This window comes from Bos javanicus, chromosome 21 (assembly GCF_032452875.1).
Source record: "Bos javanicus breed banteng chromosome 21, ARS-OSU_banteng_1.0, whole genome shotgun sequence".
Taxonomy (NCBI): domain Eukaryota; kingdom Metazoa; phylum Chordata; class Mammalia; order Artiodactyla; family Bovidae; genus Bos; species Bos javanicus.
In genome coordinates, this window is record NC_083888.1 from 54,195,398 (window position 1) to 54,218,729 (window position 23,332).

At 36.7% G+C, this 23,332-nt stretch overlaps 1 protein-coding gene across 7 annotated transcripts in view; it reads left to right on the forward strand.

Moving 5' to 3' along the window:
* TOGARAM1 (TOG array regulator of axonemal microtubules 1) overlaps positions 1-23,332 on the forward strand; it is a 78,439-nt gene that overhangs the window by 19,287 nt on the left and 35,820 nt on the right. For 4 of the 7 annotated variants that reach the window (XM_061395015.1, XM_061395010.1, XM_061395008.1 and 1 more), the window contains 5 exons: positions 6,326-6,616; positions 8,079-8,341; positions 11,925-12,157; positions 16,412-16,512; positions 22,753-22,905. In XM_061395015.1, coding sequence (XP_061250999.1) covers positions 6,326-6,616; positions 8,079-8,341; positions 11,925-12,157; positions 16,412-16,512; positions 22,753-22,905 — 1,041 coding nt within the window. The remainder of the gene's footprint in view (positions 1-6,325; positions 6,617-8,078; positions 8,342-11,924; positions 12,158-16,411; positions 16,513-22,752; positions 22,906-23,332) is intronic. The other 3 variants (XM_061395013.1, XM_061395011.1, XM_061395014.1) reach the window with 2 other exon arrangements.

The following is a 23,332-nucleotide window of genomic DNA, read 5'->3' on the forward strand; positions in this document are numbered from 1 at the left end:
GTAGTGTTTTTCTTTATGGTGTTATTCACACTAAGATAATTTATCTCTATTGTTTAGTTTATCTTTCTTAATGATAGAGATTTTTTTCCCCACATCTGGACAAGATACCTTTGAGACTGCTGATTACTAGAAATAGAGAGGCTTTTTCTGTGTTGCTTCATCTCTTCTGTTTCCAGATACCCCTCCATGCTTGCGTTACCTCTGTAGACGGCCTCCACTGTCAGTGTTTAATCAGGTCTTCAGGGTGTCTTTGGTTTTGGTTCGGTTCAGTTCAGTCGCTCAGTCGTGTCCGACTCTTTGCGACCCCATGAATTGCAGCACGTTAGGCCTCCCTGTCCATCACCAACTCCCGGAGTTCACTCAGACTCACGTCCATCGAGTCAGTGATGCCATCCAGCCATCTCATCCTCTGTCGTCCCCTTCTCCTCCTGCCCTCAATCCCTCCCAGCATCAGAGTCTTTTCCAATGAGTCAACTCTTCACACGAGGTGGCCAAAGTACTGGAGTTTCAGCTTTAGCATCATTCCTTCCAAAGAAATCCCAGGGCTGATCTCCTTCAGAATGGACTGGTTGGATCTCCTTGCAGTCCAAGGGACTCTCACCTCTCAGAATACTTATTAGAGCAGCTACTAAAGGAATATTATGTTTTTCTAAAGTCAAGATTTAACTTACTAGTAGGTTGTATATGTAAATTTGTGACCATTTAAGTCTCCTATAAGGTTTAGGTAGAGGTAGAGGTCCTAAGCATGTTAGATATGAATTAAAAGGAAATGGTATATGGCGTACATAGTCAAATGATATAAGCCGTACATACATGGCTTCTCTTGTGGCTCAGATGGTAAAGAATCTGCCTGCAATGCAGGAGACCCAAGTTCGATCCCAGGATGGAAAAGATCCCCTGGAGAAGGAAATGGCAACCCACTTCAGTATTCTTGCCTAGAGAATTCCATAGACAGAGGAGCCTAGGGACTACAGTTCATGGGGTCACAAAGATTGGACAAGACTGAGTGACTAATGCATACATAGTCATTTATGTCTTCAGAAAAATGTTTTATTTGTTATATAATAAGCTAGGTCTGTTGCCTTGGAAACTCTTCAAAAACAGAAAATTTGAGGGAACCTCTAAAAAAATTACAGATTGCCTTTTTTAAAGTTGAAGTGTAGTTGATTTACAGTATTATTTAAGTTACAAGTGTACAATGTAGTGATTCACAATTTTTAAAGTTATAGCCCATTTATAGTTATTATAAAATATTGGCCATATTCTTTGTGTTGTAAAATATATCCTTGTAGCTTATTTATATGTAATAGTTTTATATCTTATCTCTTATTTTATATCTTATCTCTTATTCCCCTAACCCTATATTGCCCCTCCCCCCACCCCTCTCCCTACTTGTAATCATTAGTTTGTTCTCTATATCTGTGAGTCTGATTTTTTTTTTTTTTTTTTACTATCTTCACTAGTTTGTTGTATTTTTTAGATTGATATATGTGATACATATTGTTGCTTTTCAGTCGCTGAGTGTCTGACTCTTTGCAGCCTCATGGACTGCAGCATGCCAGGCTCCCCTGTCCTTCACTATCTCACGGAGTTTGCTCAGATTCATGTCCATTGAGTCAGTGATGCTTCCAACCATCTCATCCTCTGCTGCCCCTTCTCCTCCTGCCTTCAGTCTTTCCCAGCATCAGAGTCTCTTCCAGTGAGTTGGCTCTGCACATCAGGTGGCCAAAGTATTGGAGCTTCAGCTTCAGCAACAGTCCTTCCAATGAATATTTAGAGTTGATTTCCTTTAGGATTAACTAGTTTGATCTCCTTGCAGTCAAAGGGACTCTCAAGAGTCTTCTCCAGCACCAAAATTTGAAAGCCTCAGTTCTTTGGTGCTCAGCCTTCTTGATAGTCCAGCTGTCACATCTGTACATGACTGTACTTTTGACTGTATGGACCTTTGTCAGCAAAGTGATGTCTCTGTCATTTCTGCTTCAGCCCATCTGCTTCATTCTTCTGGAGCTATTAGTAATTGCCATTTGTTCTTTCTCAGTAGCGTATTGGATACCTTCCAACCTAGAGGGCTCATCTTCCAGTGTCGTATCTTTTTGCCTTTTCATACTGTTCACGGGGTTCTTGCAGCAAGAATACTGGAGTGGGTTGCCATTCTTTCCTCCAGTGGACCACGTTTTGTCAGAACTCTTCACTATGACCATTCTGTCTTGGGTGGTTTTGCACAGCACACCTCATAGCTTCATTGAGTTACGCAAGCCCCTTTGCCACAACAAGGCTGCGGTCCACGAAGGGGGTAATATCAAATAGTATTTATTTTTCTGTCTCACTTACTTCAGTTAGCATAATATAGCCTCCAAGTTCATCCATGTTGCGCCAAATGCCAAACTTTTATTTTGTTTTATGGCTGAGTAGTATTCCACTGTTAATATACACTACATCTTCTTTAACAATTCATCTGTTGAGGGACACTTAGGTTGCTTCCATATCTTGGCTATTGTGAATTACACTGCAATGGACACTGGGGTGCATGTATCGTTTTGAATTAGTGTTGTGTTTTTTTTTTTTTCCCCAATATATACCCAGGAATGGAATTGCTGGGTCATATTATGGTGCTGTTTGTAGTTTTTTGAGAGACCTCTGTACTGTTTTCCTCAGTGGCTGCACCAATTTACGTTCCCACCAACATTGTCTGAGGGTACCTTTTTCTTCACATCCCTGCCAACATTTGTTATTTGTGTACTTTTTGATGATAGCCATTCTGACAGGTGTGGGGTTACATTTCCTTGTGGTTTTGATGTGCATTTCCTTGATGTTAGCAGAGGCTTCCGAGGAGGCTCAGTGGTAGAGAGTGCACCTGCTAAGGCAGGAGGTGCAGGATGTGAGGGTTCAATCCCTGGGTCAGGTAGATCCCCTGGAGGAGGAAACGTTCACCCACTCCAGTATGCTTGCCTGGAGAACCCTGTGGACAGAAGAGCCTGGAGGGCTACAGTCCATAGAGTCGCAAAGAGTTGGACATGACTGAAGTGACTTAGCATACAGCACAGTTTTTCATTCTGTTGGTGGTTTACTTTTCTGTACAAAAGCTTGGAGTCTCATTTGTTTATTTTTGCTTTTATTTCCTATTTTTTAGGAGATAGATTAAAAAAAATACAGCTTCGATTTATGTCAAAGTGTATTTTGTCTATGTTTTCTATTAGGAATTTTATAGTACATGGTCTTACATTTAGGTCTTTCATCCATTTTGAGTTTATATTTTGTATATGGTGTTAGAGAAATGTTCTAATCTCATTCTTTTACATGTAACTGTCCAGTTTTCTTAGCACTACGATTCCCCCAGCTCTGTTCTTCTCTCTCAAGATTGATTTGGTTATTTGGGGTCTTCTGTGTTTCCATACAAATTAAAAATTTTTTGTTGTGGTTCTGTGAAAAATGCCATTGGTCTGTTGATAGGGATTGCCCTGAATCTGTAGATTACCTTGGGTAGTGTGGTCATTTTAACAATCTTAATTCTTCCGATCTAAGAACACAGTATATCTTTCCATCTATTTGTGTCATCTTTAATTTCTTTCATCATTGTCTGATCATGTAACAAGTATGGGTCTTTTGCCTCCTTAGGTAAGTTTATTTCTAGATATTTTTTTGTCTTTGATGCGATAGTAAATGAGATTGTTGCCTTTTTTTTTTCTCTTTCTGATAGTTTTGTTTTATTTTTGACCGTGCCACACGACTTGTGTAATCTTAGTTCCCCAACTGGGGATTGAACCCAGACCCTTGACATTGAAAGCACAGAGTCCTAACCACTGAACTGCCAGGGAATTCCCTGATAGTTTGTTGTTATTGTATAGAATTACAACAGATTTCTGTATATTTTGTATCCTGCAACTTTACTGAATTCATTGATGATTACTAGTAGTTTTCTGGTAGTGTCTCTAGGATTTTCTATATGTAGTATCATGTCATCTGCAAACAGCGACAGTTTTACTTCTCCCATTCCAGTTTGGATTCTTTTTATTTCTTTTCCTTCTCTGATTGCTGTGGCTAAGACTTCAAATACTATGTTGAATAAAAGTGGTGAGAGTATGTATCTATGTCTTGTTCCTAATCTTAGAGAAATGTTTTCAGCTTTTCACCACTGAGTATGGGGTTAGCTATGTGTTTATTATATGTGGCCTTCATTAGGTTCAGGTATGTTTCCCCCGTGACCACTTTCTGGAGAGGTTTTATTATACGTGGATGTTGAGTTTTATTAAGAGCTTTTTCTGCATCTGTTGATATGATCATATGATTTTTATTCTTCAATTTATTAATGTGGTATATATCACATTGATTGATAGATACTGAAAAATTCTTGCATCTCTGGCATACATGCACTTGATCATGGAGTAGGAACCTTTTAATGTATTGTTGGACTTGGTTTGCTAGTGTTTTGTTGAGGATTTTTACATCTATGTTCATCAGTGATATTAGCCTGCAGTTTTCTTTTTTGTGTGATCCAGCACTCTGGATATGATATCAGAGTGCTGTGGTCCTCATACAATGAATATGGAAGTGTTCCTTCCTCTGTAATTTTTTTTGAATAGTTTGAGAAGGATAGGTAATCGGTAAAATTCACTTGTGAAAGTCATCTGGTCCTGAACTTTTGTTTGTTAGGAGTTTTAAAATTACTGATTCTATTTCATTACCAGTAATTGGTCTGTTCATATTTTCTGTTTTTCTCCTGGTTCAGTCTTGGAAGGTGTAGCTTTCTAAGCAGATAAAACATGGTGTAATATAGTGGCTTAGAGCAAAGGATTGGAACCAGGGAGCCTGAGTTCAATAATTTCCTTAGTATTTCCTTAGTATTCCTAACTCTGTCCTTTTTTTTTAAATCCATAAAATAGGGATGGTACCTACCCCACAGAATTGTTGTGAAGATTAAATTAGTTAATACATAGAAAATACTTGGAACACCCCCTGACACATGAATATTAGCTCAATAAAGATTAGTTCTCGTCATTGCCATCGTATTTTTCATCATTATTACCATTTTTGGATTATCTATATAAAAAATTCAGAAGGATATACAGAAAACTATTAAAATAATAAATGATTTAGCAAGGTTGCTAGATATAAAAGCCAAATGGAAAGGTGAGTAAAGTTCCCAGATACCAGGAATATTCAGAAAATGATTTTTAAGAAAGAAATTACAGTATCAACAAAATTTGTAAGTATATGGAGGCCTAAGAAAAGACATTCATTATGAAAACTAAAATACTTTTTTGAGAGACATAAAAGAAGGCCTGAATAAATTAAAAGAGATCGTGCATTTTTTTTGTGATCCTATATTTTTAAACAAGGAAACTCAATTTCATTTCTGTCAAAATCTCAACAGGATCTTTAATGGAGCATGGCAAGCTAACCCCAAAATTCATGTGAAAGAACACAGGACCAAGGATGACCTAGATAATTCTAAAGAGGATCAAAATGGAAGGAGACAGGATGATGACTGTAGTTAACACTGCTGTGTGGCATAGAGAAAAGTTGTTAGAAGAATAAATTCTAAGAGTTCTCATCACAAGGAGAAAGTTCTTTTCCCTTTTTTCTTTTCTTTTTATTTTATCTATGTCAGAAGATGTTAGCTGAACCTATCCTGTTAATCATTTCACTATTCATATGCATTTCACTCTCTATATATGCTGAAGCTGAAGCTTCAATACTTTGGCCACTTAATGGAAAGAGCTGATTCATTGGAAAACGTCCTGATGCTGGGAAAGATTGAGGGCAGGAGGAGAAGGGAGTGACAGAGGATGACATGGTTGGATGGCATCATCGACTCAATGGATATGAGTTTGAGCAAACTCCCAAGAGACTGTGAAGGACAGAAAAGCCTGGCACACTGCAGCCCATGGGTTGAGATTCGGAGATGACTTAAAGACTAAACAACTACTATATGTATATCAAACCATCATGGTGTATAATGTGTGTCAGCCATCTTACAAAACTGGAAAAAAAAATAGAAGGAGACTTACCAGTGTGAGGATAAATAAAGCATTGTGGTACTACTGTAGAAACAGAAAAAAAGATTAATGGAACCCATAAGAAGCACCTAAGAATAGACTCAAATATACATATGGGAGATTTATAGATGAAAGGGAAAGAGTGGATGGCTCAAAAAGTGGCACTGGGAGAATTACACTATCTCTATAGAAGAAAGTTAAATTAGGTTTTTACCTGCAAAAGTATGGATGCCAGATAGGATTAAAAACCTGAATGTGAAAAGCAAAAAAACTTAAAACTCTTAGAAGATGTGTATAAATAAATAATATTCTCTTTTGTCTTATTACAGTTTGTGCTAGCCTATGTTTTGGTAGTAAGACACAGCAGACATTTGGTAGTCAAACAGAGCGTTCGTCATACTCTGGTCCAAATTCAAGTTCAGGAGCTGTTCTTCTTCCATCCTATCCTCTCTCGTCACCTCGAACTAGTCCAAAGCACACGTCTCTTACTGTGTCTCCAAAGAAGTCTCAAGATAATTCCGTTAATTTCTCAAGTTCCTGGCCTCTTAAAAGCTTTGAAGGGCTTCCAAAGCCAAGTCCACAGAAAAAGCTTGTCAGCCAAAAATCATCTGATCCTACAGGTATATATGATGGTAAAAATTAATACTTTGTTCAAATATTTTTATGTTTGAATAATTATTTGAAGTTAGGGTTGTCAGATCTTTAAAAGTAAATTGCATTTTATTTCTCTGAATTAGTAAATATTTAGCAAAATATTAATGGAATGTTCAGTAGATCAAATGTATAATATAAAATTCAGTTTAAATTGTCGTTTCTTTTTTTTTTTTCTTGTATTGCCACTTCAGAATCCTTTTGTAGAACTAAATAATAGTGCTTTATAATGGACATGAATGTGAACAGTCTGAGAGCCTACTAACAACTTTTAGCTTTACAAACATAAAATATTGTTCATATCTTTACCTCAGTGTCTAGTATCAACATTTATTGAATGTTACCATCAAAATTATTTTGATGGGTTTTCTGCTGCTTATTGGGCTTCCCAGGTGGCTCGGTGGTAAAGACTGCCTGTCAATGCAGGAGACACAAGAGCTGCGTGTTCCTACTCCTGGAGTAGGAAACGGCAACCCACTCCAGTATTCTTACCTAGAAAATTCCATGGACAGAGGAGCCTGACAGGCTAGAGTCCATGGTGTTACAAAGTGTCAAACATGACTGAGCGACTGAGCACACACACACTACTGTTCGTTATCAACTAAAATATCCTTAACAACAGCCCACGCCAAAATCATAATATTAGCATGTATGTTTATTCAAGACAGATTCAGTTTCAGAAAGTCTGTGAAAGGTGAGTCCCATGTCCCAAATGCTTCCCTAACCCCAGCCCCTATGGTCAAATATTTCACCTTTAAACTACCCCACAGCATGAATCTTCCAGTTTATAACTGTAACATCAGTTTATTGCATAGTCAGCTGATTTTATTACTTTCTTTTAGCATTGAGCCTTCATTTTCTTCTGTTAATTTTTTTCTGTATTTGTCTTTCCTCCAAAATCAAATACTGTATTGAAAGCTGAAATATTGTTTAACTTGTTCTCCTTAGTGCCCAGCATTACTGCTTTGCACATAGTAGTCATTCAATCAAGCCAGATCATTAACGTTCCTAGGTTATTGTGGACTTTACTATACAAATATTAATCATGGTGATACGTATGAAGATAGACATCTCAGGAAGTTCCCTGGCAGTCCTGTGATTAGAACTGTGAGCTTTCACTGCTGAGAGCCTGTATTTAATCCCTGTTTGGGGACCTAAGATCCTACAAGCTGAGCAGCATGGCCAAAAAAAAAATTCACTTGGTATATAATATTTGTATTTCATATGAAAGGATTCTGGTTGGTCCATTTTTGTTATATTTGTTAGGGAACAATTTTTTTTTTTTTAATCTCAAGTAGCAATCTGTATTTCTAATATAGTGTGCTTTTTAATTTAAAAGCAACTAATCCTAAACATTTGTGATTTAATGCTAACTTGTTTTCCAATTTGAAGTTGAAAAAAGAAAAGCAGTTATGTGTCTTTTCCATGCAGGAGAAAATTCTCAAGAGAAACCTCCTCAAATTCAACTTACTCCTGCTTTGGTGAGATCACCGTCTTCCCGACGAGGCTTAAATGGGACCAGACCTGTACCTCCCATACCACGGGGACTCAGCCTTCTGCCTGATAAAGCTGGTCTAAGCACAGTGGGACCCAAAAAGAAAGAGCCTGATGACATTTGGAAGAGTGAAAAAGATAATCTTACAGTTGATCTTTCAGAATTAAATATCAGGGATAAAGATTTGGATCAAGAAGAGGTGAGAACCAAATGCTTTAAATAATTTCTAAATGCTTGTAGTTGTTTATAATATAATAGTTTTCATTTAAGGAAAAATCAAGTACTTTGAATCCCATAACATCTTGTCTTATAAAAATATTTTATGTGTTTGCAGTAGAAAACATGGAAACTATAGTGAAGTATTAGGAAGAAAATTTATCACACTAAATTACACTACCCTGAATAGTTTATCATTAACACACTAATGTCTTTCCTTCCAATATTTCTTCTGTATATATATTATTCCTTTTAAAATAAAAAATACAAATAATACGGCAATACAGCTATGCACTAAGCCCCCCCAAAATGAACAATTTGTCATATTTTTCCTAAATGAAAAATAATGAGACATAACGTAGTTCCTTCCCCAATCCAGTTTCTCTTTCCTCTTCACCAGAGACAACCACTATTACCATTAATTAGTGTTTTATGTATGTATGTACTTTTTATGTTAATATAGTAATATTTGATGCATTTATTTATAGTGTATTCCTATACGTTACAATGTATATAATATATATTACAATATATATAATATATAGTATCTCTGTATATTGTAATGTATAGTATATATAATGTATGAGCTTCCCAGGTGCCACTAGTGGTAAAGAACCCACCTGTCAATGCAGGAGACATAAGAGACGCAGGTTCGATCCCTGGGTCAGAAAGATCCCCTGGAATAGGGCACAGCAACCCATTCCAGTATTTTTGCCTGGAGAATCCCATGGACAGAGGAGCCTGCTGGGCTACGGTCCATAGGGTCACAAAGAGTCATACACATCTGAAGTGACTTAAGCACGCATACACGTGAAACTATAATAGAGAAATTTAGCACACACAACATTCATATAATTGATTTTGGCTTATTCCTCATCTTTTGCTGTTGTAAACAATGCTGCAGTAAACATTCTTGAGCATATCCCTTGTGCATACATACAGGTTATGGAATTGAGATCATATTTTATATTCATCTTTGAATCCTAGATAACTCCATTTGTACTATAAAAATGTATTGCCAGCATGATAACTATGCATATTAATTATGCCACAGAAGGAATGTGGCTGCTATATTACTTTGGATTCAGAGCACTGTTTCCACAGATGCTTCCTTATTATCATTTCAGTTTGTCTGTTATCAGGCTTAAAAGTGTTTTACATTAAATATGTAAACTAAAACAGCCAATGATGATATTTGATGGCCTTATTATGGTCTTAGTTTAGCCCATCTTTAAGATCTGAGGCATCAGTACTAATAGTTGACTCAAAAAAAAAAATTAATGCATATTTATTTAAAAAGCTAACATTAAGCCTGTATAAAACTGACTTCTAAAGAACCAAAACTGGTTCTTAATGAACTGCTCATTCCAGCTTCTAACTGCTTATTAAGTTTTTCCTTGTTTTTCTCTTTTTGTTTTTGTTTTTCCCATTATATTCCAATGGTACTAGAAATGGAATTTATTTATAGAAAAGAACCTTATAGAAGAGGTACTTTTTTTTAATTAATTTATTTTAACTGGAGAATAATGACAATATTGTGATGGTTTTAAAAAGACACTTTCCTAGCTCATAAATTTCATCTGATCCTACATATCTTTGTATTACTTTTTATGATAACTTAAAAATAATCCTTTTAGTGGGTAATTGAAGAGGTAATTTCTTTTTTATAATTAGTACATATAAACAGATCTGCTGCTGCTGCTGCTGCTAAGTCGCTTCAGTTGTATCCGACTCTGTGTGACCCCATAGACGGCAGCCCACTAGGCTCCCCGTCCCTGGGATTCTCCAGGCAAGAACACTGGAGTGGGTTGCCATTTCCTTCTCCAGTGCATGAAAGTGAAAAGTGAAAGTGAAGTTGCTCAGTCGTGTCCAACTCTTCGAGACCCCATGGACTACAGCCCACCAGGCTCCTCCATCCATGGGATTTTCCAGGCAAGAGTACTGCAGTGGGGTGCCATCACCTTCTCCAAAACAGATATTACTATTTTTAAATATTCAACCTTCCAAGGACTTACTAGGGAAGTGGCCATACTTAATCAAAATGTAAGCAAAATATAATTTATGTATATTTCTGAGTTCCTTAATTTGTTCAAGGTTCTGTTCCCAAATTTAATATCTATGTTATGAAGATTTCTCTTACCTTGGATATGGGCTGGAAGAAGCATAAGCTGGAATCAAGATTGCCAGGAGAAATATCAGTAACCTAAGATATGCAGATGATACCACCCTTACGGCAAAAAGTGAAGAGGAACTAAAAAGCCTCTTGATGAAAGTGAAAGAGGAGAGTGAAAAAATTGGCTTAAAGCTCAACATTCAGAAAACTAAGATCATGGCATCGAGTCCCATCACTTCATGGCAAATAGATGGAGAAACAGTGGAAACAGTGTCAGACTTTATTTTGGGGGGCTCCAAAATCATTGCAGATTGTGATTGCAGCCATGAAATTAAAAGATGCTTACTCCTTGGAAGGAAAGTTATGACCAACCTAGATAGCATATTCAAAAGCAGAGACATTACTTTGCCAACAGAGGTCTGTCTAGTCAAGGCTATGATTTTTTTAGTGGTCATGTATGGATGTGAGAGTTGGACTGTGAAGAAAGCTGAGTGCCGAAGAATTGATGCTTTTGAACTGTGGTGTTGGAGAAGACTCTTGAGAGTCCCTTGGACTGCAAGGAGATCCAACCGGTCCATTCTAAAGGAGATCAGTCCTGGATGTTCATTGGAAGGACTGATGCTAAAGCTGAAACTCCAATACTTTGGCCACCTCATGCGAAGAGTTGACTCATTGGAAAAGATCCTGATGCTGGGAGGGATTGGGGGCAGGAGGAGAAGGGGACGACAGAGGATAAGATGGCTGGATGGCATCACTGACTCAATGGACATGAGTTTGAGTGAACTCCAGGAGTTGGTGATGGACAGGGAGATCTGGCATGCTGGGATTCGTGGGGTCGCAAAGAGTCGGACATGACTGAGCAACTGAACTGAACTGAACTGAATGCAGGTTTCTACTCTGCATTTTTGTAAATACTTTTCTTCAGAAGTTACACTGATCTATTATTCTCGGAACACTGGCAAGGTTGATGTAAGCTTCAAATTTAGAAAGCTGCTTACTTTTTCGCTAACCTTCTCATAGAACTATTAAATAGTTCTATTTAATAGAACTACACAGCACACTGTTGACCTAAATGCTAAAGAACTACACCCACATCCGCACACTTAGGTGACTCTCTAAGGTGACTTCAGCTGGGCTGTCTACCATCTGATTCAATCATTCACTTTATGAACTGAATTTTTACAGTGTACTAGTCATTATACCCAGTGCTGAAAATAACATGATGAATAATATCTTGCGGTCCTTCCTCTTAAGGAACTTTTAGCCTAGGAGATTGTTTATAAATACCTGAGTACTAAGGTCTGTATTTATACTATATACAGATATGTTAACATCCGTCTTTTTAGTGTTAGATTGAAGAGTGGCTAGCTCGGTTTAGTTATTAGAGTTTTAAATCTAAGGATAACTTTTATTTATATAATTATTTTGTAAAGTTTTTTTTCTTTTTCCTTAGATGCAGAGCTCTCTTAGGTCCCTTCGTAATAGCGCAGCTAAGAAAAGAGCAAAACTGAGTGGCAGTACTTCTGATCTTGAAAGCCCAGATTCCGCCATGAAGCTTGACTTGACTGTGGATTCCCCATCTCGATCTTCCTCTCCAAATATCAGTTCCTACAGTGAAAGTGGAGTTTACAGCCAAGAATCCTTGACTTCTTCTCTGTCGACAACTCCCCAGGGGAAGAGAATAATGTATTTTATTTTTTGATGTGTTAAATGAATTTTAATCTATAATTTTTAATCTGAAGCTCTAATATATTTTTTTTAAAACTTTGAAATTATTTAATTACTAGTTTTTAAAACATTGAAGTACAATTAAAAGACAACAGGAAAGTTTACAGATATTACCTTGCTTAGCCTTAGTTTTGGGGTGTGGGAGGAGAGATAGAACACAACCCCAACTAAATTAATATAAAGCCTAGTCTCAAAGTTGCACTTGTTATTCTGCCTATCTAAGATTTATCCTAATACTGTTTGTCCTTTAGCTCTTTTCTGTATCATTAACTCTTCGGCAATCGACTAATAGCTGATATTACTGCTTTTGTTTAAAACTCAGCACTCATTTCCTCTGATGTGGATAAACTCCACCCAGCCATTACCCAAATACTTCTTATTTTGTTATTCCATTACCTTGTGGGAATTTAGGACTCCATGCCATAGCTTTTGTGGCCCTCTTGGGAATTTCCTTACTACAGTAGTGCTAGAATTAGAGTCCTGATCATTCTACGCCGACAGCATAGCACTTTGACAAACTTTTCCAGATTACCTCAATAATCTCTCAATCTTAAAAGAGTGATCCTACCTTGATTTTTGAAAATGTCTGTGACCCTATTCTAGGATTTTGGGGAATCCTTTCCCTCTTTATTTCATTTTAGTTATTTATTTTTTTAATTTTACTTTATATTGGACTATAGTTGATTTGCAGTGTTGTGTTAGTTTCAGGTGTATTCCTCTTTACTTTAGACAATAACCTAAGAGTAACATTGTTAGGTCTTGGGTACATGGACATCTAACTTTTCAAATAACTGCTAAACAGTTTTCTAAGATGCTGCTGCAGTTTTACACTCCCATCAGCAATGTGTGACAGTTTCAGTTGTTTTACATCCTTTTTAACATTTGTTGTTGGTCTATTTAATTTCATTTTCCTTTGATTTTATCCTATACCATGTATATATATGTTTGCTAGGTTGCTTCAGTTGTGTCCGACTCTTTGCGACCCTATGCCCACCAGGCTCCTCTGTCCATGGGATTCTCAAAGCAAGAATACTGGAGTGGGTTGCCATGCCCTCCTCCAGGGCATCTTCCCTACCTAGGGATCCAACCTGCATTTATTACATCTCCTACATTGGCACGCGGGTTCTTTACCACTGTTGCCACCTGGAAAGCCCATGTTTATATATAGCTATTGACATTAGAAGTAGATATTTAAAATTAAATTTAAATTATTTTCACGTAAGTAAACTAGAACCTCTAATAATGTAGGTAGAGATTACATATTTAAAGGAAAGATGGTGTTCTCTGAACATAAATGTGAAAGGGTATTTTATTTCAGCAGTACATAGAATTAAACCAAATTTTTATGTCCATTGTGAAAGGTTTGTCTCATCCCAGATTTTCTTCCCCATATTTTTTAACTTCAGTAGCAGCTTATTTTGTATTTGGAAATTTTTTCTTACTGGAAATTCCTTTGTTGTAATTACCTGGGTAGAATAATGTAATAGATTTACAGAATGAATTTGGAATGGCTGTGTGGACTGGTGAAGTTACCAGACATTTAAAATATATACATTTATCTTTTAGACCTAAAGTTTTTCCTTTATCTTCCAAAGATGTGAAATTTTATATTACATACTCTTACAGTTTCAAGGTTCTCTAATCTGGAACACAATTGGGAAGGAAAGTTCATTTTTATATTACAACATTTAGAATTTACTATTCCTGATGTTGTCTCATTGGGTTATCTCTTCAGATATTGAACTCTATGTAAAAGGAATTCAGTATACCCTCAGTTATGGACTGAATTATCTTTAATGAATTTACTATTTCCACATTTAATTTTATCAGTTTAAGAGCAGTAATTCTCAACCTGCTTACATCCTGCCTTAAGAATCATTGCCAAAGAAAGTCACTACTACTGACTACAGGGCTTTCATCCTTAATGTAGATTGGGAAGGAAAAATTATTGAGAAACACTTTTCTACAGAATGAAATACTTTCTTTCATCCAAGTCCAATACACCCAGTATAATGTAAGTTGACAGTGTAATCAATGTAAATTGACAGTCATCTAATCTAGAGTAATTATTCTTAAAATTTTTAGCATTGATTTCTCAGTAGGCCAATTAAGAAATATGCCTGCCCACCTACAAAAATTGTACTTCTTTGTAAAATCTCTTCTTTATAATATCCATTACTAACTTATTGGCGTACTAGCTCTTATTGATTTTAAACAGTTCCCTTATCTACAGACTTAGTATTCTTCAGTTTGATTTCTTTGTGAAATAAGACCTATAGGCCTTTTTAAAGTCAAAGAATAGCAAAAAATAGTCAAGGAAGAAAGCACGCATTTGCTAAATTCACTTGTTGCTGATCTCTTATTTATTATAAAGTCCCTATTTTTATATTATATATGAAGGTAGATAATATATTAGATAACTGGAATCATTTGGCTTAGTTCTGGAATGATCAGGTTTGGATCAGGTTTCCCCCCCACCCACTGCCGCCAACACACACACACAAAGATTTGTTGTTGTTCAGTCACCAAGTCATGTCCAACTCTTTGCGACCCCATGCAAACCAGGCTCCTCTGTCCTCCACTGTCTCTCTGAGTTTGCTCAAATTCATGTCCACTGAGTTGGTGATGCTATCTAACCTTCTCATTCTCTGTCTCCCCCTTCTCATTTTACCTTCAGTCTTTCCCAGCATCAGGGTCTTTTCCAGTGAATCAGCTTGTCTTGTCAGGTAGCCGAAGTATTGGAACTTCAGCTTCAGCAGTAGGCCTTCCAGTGAATATTCAAGGGTTGATTTCCTTTAGTATTGGCTGGTTTGTTCTCCTTGCAATCCAGGGGTATTCTCAACAGTCTTCAGCACAATTCAAAGTTTGATGGTCCAGCTCTCACATGCATACATGACTCCTGGAAAAACTACGTTTGACTACATCAATCTTTGTCATCAAAGTGATATCTCTGCTTTTTAATACGCTGTCTAGGCTTGTCATAGCTTTCCTTCCAAGGAGCAAGTGTCTTTTAATTTTATGGCTGCAGTCACCTTCCACAGTGAATTTGGAGCCCAACAAAATAAAAATTGTCAACTATGTCTACTTTTTGCCCTTCTATTTGCCTTAAAGTGATGGGACTAGATGCCATCTTAGTTTTTGTAATGTTGAGTTTCAGGGCAGCTTTTACACTCTCCTCAAGAGGCTCTCTAATTCCTTTTCACTTTCTGCCGTTAGAATGATATTGTCTACGGCATATCTGAGGTTGTTGATATTTCTTCCTGCAGTGTTGATTCCAGATTGTGATTCATCCAGCCCAGCATTTTGAATGATGTATTCTGCATATCCCCTTCATGGATCACAGCCTTGTGGCGAAGGGGCTTGCATAACTCAATGAAAAGAAAGATTATACAGCACAAAGTGCAGTCTTAATTTCCTTTGGTAATCCTCTCATGAATAATTAAAGATTGACCATATGTTGAAAATATGCTTGCTCCTTGGAAGAAAAGCTAGGACAAACCTAAACAGCATATTAAAAAGCAGAGACATTACTTTGCCAACAAAGGTCCATATAGTCAAAGCTATGATTTTTCCAGTAGTCATGTATGGATGTGAGAGTTGGACAATAAATAAAGCTGAATGCCAAAGAATTGATGTTTTTGAACTGTGATGTTGGAGAAGACTCTTGAGAGTCCCTTGGACTGCGGGGAGATCCAACCAGTCAATCCTAAAGGAAATCAATCGTGAATATTGATTGGAAGGACTGATGCTGAAGCTGAAACTCTAATACTTTGGCCACCTGATGTGAAGAGCTGACTCCTTGGAAAAGACTTTGATGCTGGGAAAAATTGAAGGCAGGAGGAGAAGGGGATGACAGAGGATGAGATGGTTGGATGGCATCACCAACTCTATGGGCATGAGTTTGAGCAAGCTCTGGGAGTGGTGATGGACAGGGAAGCCTGGTATGCTGCAGCCCATGGGATTGCAAAGAGTCAGATGCAACTCATCTGAACTGAATGAACTGAACTGAACTGATAGGTTGAAAAGGTTGGAAGTTCAAAAGGTGAACTAGAAATACCAATAAGAAATATCCTTAGCCTTATTTTTTCATACTTTTTGCTGCCTTATTATCTAAGTCTAGTAAGTTAATTAAAGTATAGAGAATATTTTATATAAGAATGTTAATAGTTTTGGATCTTCAATATTTATTGAAATTATCTTGTTTCATTGTAGGTCAGACATATTTCCAACTTTTGGATCAAAACCTTGTCCAACAAGACTTTCTTCAGCGAAGAATAAGAACTCTCAGGTAGCTGAACACAGCCCCAGTACAGGTATTCTATGACTCTGTCATAAATACGATTTACAGATTTTTAGATGATAAAAAAGTGATGGACTGATGGCAAATGCATTTTAGATTTAGAAGTTTTACAATTACCAATTAAGACTAATCATCTTTTAACTCCTTAAAAGGTCATTGTGGCAAGAATAAATACTGTATTCTTTCTGAAATACCTGTGTAATTGATCCCTCCTTTAAGTCTATAAGTTACCCATGCTGGCTCCTATGCCAGGACATTTTGATTTAATTGATACAGAATGCGACCTGGACATCAAAGTTTTTGAAAACTCTCTAGGTGATTCTAATGTGCAGCATAGTTTAGAAACCACCAGGGAACCAAACAACACAGTTTCTTTTAAAAATAGTATTTAACTAGTGTATCTTGTGTAAACATTTTACAGACCAACCTGGGAGTCACTAATTTATAACATCAGTTCCTAGAAAATAGATTCTGTTATTGGTAACAAATTAGAAAAGTATTTGGATTCTCATCCCTTTAGGATGGAATCTATATGTGGTCTTCTTTACGATTTGTAAAACTATTGAATTATGAATTAATTGTGACAAGGATTAGATCTGGTAGACAGAGTTCCTGAAGAACTACGGTCAGAAGTTTGTAACATTGTACAGGAGGCAGTGACCAATACCATCCCAAAGAGAAAGAAGTGCAAGAAGGCAAAGCAGTTGTCTGAGGAGGCCTTACATAGCTGAGAAAAGAAGAGAAGCAAAAGGCAAAGGAGAAAGGGAAAGATAGACCCACCTGAATGCAAAGTTCTAGAGGGTAGCAAGGAGAGAGAACAAAGCTTTCTTAAGTGAACAATGCATAGAAATAGAGGAAAACAATAGGAAAGACTAGAGGAAAGGAAAGACTAGAGATCTCTTCAGTTAAATTGGAGATACCAAGGGAACATTTCATGCAAAGATGGGCTTGATAAAGGACAGAAATGGCAAGGACCAAACAGAGACAGAAACTATTAAGAAGAGGTGGCAAAAATACACAGGAGAACCATACAAAAAAACTCTTAGTGACCTGGATAACTACAATGGTGTGTTCACTCACCTAGAGCCAGACATCTTGGAGTGTGAAGTCACCTGGGCCTTAGGAAGCATCACTATGCACAAAGCTAGTAGAGGTGATGAAATTCTAGCTGAGCTGTTTCAAATCCTAAAAGATGCTGCTGCTAAAGTGCTGTACTCAATATGCCAGCAAATTTGGAAAATTCAGCAGTGGCCACAAGGCTGGAAGAGGTCAGTTTTCTTTCCAATCTCAAAGAAAGCCAATGCCAAAGAATGCTCAAACTACTGTACAATTGTGCTTATTTAACATACTAGCAAGGTAACGCTCAAAATCCTTAAAGCTAAGCTTCAGCAGTATATAAACTGTGAACTTCCAGATGTACAAGCTGGATTTAGAAAAGGCAGAGGAACCAGAGATCAAATTGCTAATATCCATTGGATCATAGAAAAAGCAAGGGAATTCCAGAGAAGTATCTACTTCTGTTTCATTGACTATGCTAAAGCTTTGACCTTGTGAATCACAACAAACTGTGGAAAATTCTTAAAAGAGATGGAAATACCAGACCATCTGACCTGTCTTCTGAGAAACCTGTATGCAGGTCAAGAAGGAACAGTTAGAACTGGACATGGGACAGCAGACTGGTTTGAAATTTGGAAAGGAGTATGCCAAAGCTGAATATTGTCACTCTGCTTGTTTAAATTCTATGCAGAGTATATCGTGCAAAATGCCAAGCTGAATGAATTTCAAGCTGGAATCAAGATTGCCAGGAGAAATATCAACAACCTCAGATATGCAGATGATACACCTCTAATGGCAGAAAGTGAAGAGGAACTAAAGAGTCTCTTGATGAAAGTGAAAGAGGAGAGTGAGATAGCTGGCTTAAAACTCAACATTTAAAAAAATAAGATCATGGCATCTGGTCCCATCACTTCATAGCAAATAGATGGGAAAAAAGTAGAAACAGATTTTATTTTCTTGGGCTCCAAAATCACTGCAGGTGGAAACTGCAGCCATGAAATTAAAAGACACTTGCTCCTTGGAAAGAAAGCTATAACAAACCTAGATAGTGTATGAAAAAGGAAAGACATCACTTTGCCGACAATGGTCCATATAGTTAAAGCTGTGGTTTTTCCAGTAGTCGTGTACAGATGTTAAGAGTTGGACTATAAAGAAAGGTGAATGCCAAAGAATTCATGCTTTCAAACTGTGGTGCTGGGGAATACTCTTGAGAGTCCCTTGGACTGCAAGGAGATCCAACCAGTCAATCCTAAAGGAAATCAGTCCTGAATATTCATTGGAAGGACTGATGCTGAAGCTGAAACTCCAGTACATCACCTGATGTGAAGAACCGACTTATTGGGAAAACCCCATTGTTGGGAAAGATTGAGAGCAGGAGGAGAAGGGGACAACATAGGATAAGATGGTGGGATGGCACCACTGGACATGAGTTTGAGCAAATTCAGGGAGACAGTGAAGGACAGGGAAGCCTGGCATGCTGCAGCCCATGGGGTCACAAAGAGCTGGATACAACTTAGGGACTGAACAACAACAACAGGTTTAGGATATGCTGTTTATTTTCACATGATCTCAGTGTAAAAGTCCTATAACCTTAAGGCTACTTTAACTTATAAGTACTTTCTTTAAAAGTTGTGTGTGTATCTAATTGTTTGCTAAGATTTTAAATTTCTTCCTCCTAATTGTGTCTTAGCTTCATCTCTTTTTAATTCCCACTATCACTCTTAAACATTTCTTACTTAGCCACCTAACATTTCTCTCCAGCTTTGGTTTCGTTCACTTACAGTCCATTCCCCGTAATGCAAAATTGACTATATTGCCCAATGTAAATTTATTCAGAGGATTCTTCTGTGGTCTGGTCCATGCAAACCTCTCTAGCCTCATTTTCCTTTTTGCTTTGTATCTTGTGATCCAGTTAACTCAGACCACATTCAGTACCATTTCCTATCTCTTAGTTGTACATGCTGATTCTTCTGGATGAAATCTGAAATCCATACCATACACCAGGCTACTTTGAAAACAACTCAAGTTGCTTTCTCTGGGATGCCTTCCCAATTCACAGATAAAATTCATATTACCTCTTTTGCAATGTCATTACACTTACACTGACATTTTTATAGTGGTATTACAATTATTTTACTTTTTTGGACTCTCAGATTCTTGATTCTCAGAAATTATTTACGCCTGATTATCTCCAAGTACCTGTCATAAATTATAAATGCTGAGCTCAACCACATATACCTGGTAAACTGTCTTCCACAAACCTTATGTGTTAGACGAAGAGATAGTTATTCTACTAAGGACAGGAAGACAATGCCTATGTACTTTGGAGTCTGAGAGAACCCAACTGGAATCTCAGTTTGATATTTAATAATCATATGCATGTTCTGTGGAAGTTACTTAATTGCTTAGAAACTCAATTTCCTCATTTGGTGATGCAAACCTTGAGAAGGGTAGTGAAGGTCTAAGTGTGTAACATACAAAAGGCACCTACTACATAGTGGGCACTTGGTAAGTATTTGTTCTCCTAAAGGAAAAGACCCAAGAAATATTAATATAATACATAAACTTAGTCTTTAGTTCTTTTTTAAGGCTGATCATCCTAAGAAATTATTTATTAGTTTGAAGACATATTTTTTGCTAGGTTGTATCCAGTTTATAAAATGGAACCTACTTTGGAAGAATATCCTTGGAATTAATGTGAGAGTTGGGCCATAGAGAAGGCTAAATGCTAAGAATTGATGCTTTTGAACTATGGTGCTGGAGAAGACTCTTGAGAGCCCCTTGGATAGCAAGGAGATCAAACCAGTCAATCATCAACCCTGAATATTCCTTAGAAGGACAGATGCTCAAGCTGAAACTCTAGTACTTTGGCCACCTGATATGAAGAGCTGACTCATTGTAAAAGACCCTGATGGTGGGAAAGATTGAGTGTGAGAGGAGAAGTGGGTGACAGAGGATGAGATAGTTGGATGGCATCATTGAAGCAATGGACATGAGTTTGAGCAAACTCTGGGAGATAGGGAAGGACAGGGAAGCCTGGAGTGCTACCGTCCATGGAGTTGCAAAGAATCAGACAGGACTGAGTGACTGAACAGCAACTAACCCTAGTTGTATCAGCTTGTGAGTCATTTAAATTTTAGTGGAGTGATAGGTCTTATAATAATGTACACTTCTGTATGCAATGTTCAGTGTTTCCCAAACTTGTCTAATAGTGTTTTTCAAGCTTGCCTACTACTAGGAATCATGAGGAATGCATATAACATATAGATTCTGGGGCCTCACCTTATACATACTGAATCAATCTTTGGGGTTGGAAATACATATTTTTAGCTTATTTGTTAGGTATTTCTCAGATCAAATTTTGAAAATACTGTTATTAAATTTATTATGAGAAATTCTTGGTTAAATTTAATATGCTTCCAAAGTGTTAAGTTTTGGTGGTTTAGGATTTTATTAATTTGGATTTACATTTTTTTTTTTTAGGATAGGTTTTGTGTTGGTTTTAGTAAGCAAGTCATTTGTACAATTTATTGCTTAATTGGTGAGACATAAAAATGATAATGCTTAGAATAAGAGCTACCTGAAGATAAAAATAATCATGTCAGAATTGTAAATCTAATCTGTCTATACTACAGCATCTCCAATAAAGATTTTCACATTGATTACACCACTGCCCTATTGTAGCACATTGTGCTAAAGTTCCTAATGAATGTTACAGTAAACTTATTTTCCTGTAGCTTTTGTTATCAACTATTAGTAGAAAGCATTCCCATCCAAAGCCAGTATCTTTATGAGGCTTACTTTATGAGTTAACTATCAAAACCAAGAAGAATTTAGAAGACTATCCATGTTGCTTCCAGAAGATCTGTATCATTTAATATCAGATATTTTAAAAATCTTCATCAGTGAATCTGACTAGTGCCCTTTACTCTGCAATACTCTTTAGCCTAACTGCCACCAGCTGTGTCCTCTCCCCACTGTCCTGTTTTTATTAAAATACCATCAATGGTATTAAATTATATTTTATTATTATTACTTAATGGTTTACATAGTAGATATACATAAAAATGGATGGTGACTCAAATATATATTGCCTTGGATTTTCCACTTTGTAGTTTTGTGGTCTTACCAACTGCGAAGTATTAGTATAGAATGTTCAGTTTAAACATTTACGTGTAGATTAAAATTTTAAGTATTTATTAAAAGGAGGCCTACATTAAGGGTTTGATTTGCTTTATTTTTAAATGGGAATGTAACATTTGGATATTTACCATACGCTAGTCTCTGTGATAAGCCCTTTACATTTTCTTCATATAATCCTCAGAAAGGTTCTAAAAGAGCTACTTTAATACTTTTATCCCCATTGTACAAATACAGTTAAGCGTCTTGCCCGTTTTCTGTATAGTTGAAGTGGCAGTACTATGATTTAAAGCCGTGAAGCAGGAGTCCAGATTCTGAGCTCGTTTACAACATAGTTTACTGCCCCACAAGCTAGATCATGAGAGTGGGAGAAAAGAGAGAAATGGAAAATAGAAATGGAGCCCTTTCTCAGGACATAGGTTAAACATTCTAGATTTTAAACAATTTTGTTGTGCTGCAAAGTGTAAAATTTCATTTAAGCATTAAATGGCTATCATATTTTTAAAACATGATTGTTTACCTCTTTCATTCATTGAATTTTTTATTTCATTGTCATTTAATTTTTTTTTTTTTAAAATTTAATTTTATTTTTAAACTTTACAATATTGTATTAGTTTTGCCAAATATCGAAATGAATCCGCCACAGGTATACCTGTGTTCCCTATCCTGAACCCTCCAAAAGAGACACTGATGTATAGATCAGTCTTATGGACTCTGTGGGAGAGGAGGAGGGTGGGGAGATTTGGGAGAATGGCATTGAAACATGTATGATATCATATATGAAACGAGTCGCCAGTCCAGGTTCATTGTCATTTTAAAGCATGTTTTATAAAATAAGATAGTATAGCATATACATGTTCTGATCTGCTAGTAAAGTAAAAAATATTACAATATTTAAAAGAAAGTAAAACTTAAAAAAATAGTATAATGTTATAATTTCTAGTATTATTGAAACCTTTCTAAAACGTTAGGAGCCAAGATAGAGAAGAGATCCATATTTCCCTATGGTGTTACCTACATCATTCAGATAAGTTGTATTATGTATTTTATTTTATAGGGACTACAACATCCAGTGTAAGCATAATTGGTCATCGTATGAACTATGGGTTTGGATGTGGTGACTTTGAAGAGGATAGGTCACATGACATTTCACCTAGTGCTTTAAAAATACAAAATAAGGAACAACCAAGACATTATAAGCATACGAAAGGTTAGTACATTTCAATCACAAGTTCATTTTTAGGACTGAGTGTCTTTGAATTTCATATCTTCCATTAACATGCCAATAAAGAAAAACTAACTGAGATTTCTCAGTTTTGAGACTTTTCTTCTTACCCTTCTGATGTGTGGTTGTCAAAATAATTCTGCCAAATAGAACACATAGTTTACATGTTAATATATGGTTATGTCCCAGGAGTTAATCCAGGGAACCTGTTACCCGAGAGGTTAAATCTAGGGAGTCCTTGCTGACTTTACCCACATACACATACAGACACACTCTCTGTACGTGTGCCGCTTTAAAATGGGGTGGAGAAGTCATATGAACAAATGATTCCCAGATGCCTACTTACGCTGTAACCATGGCGTAAAACTGTGGAAACAGGATTATAATTTTCCTGTGGTAGAACCTGGAAAGT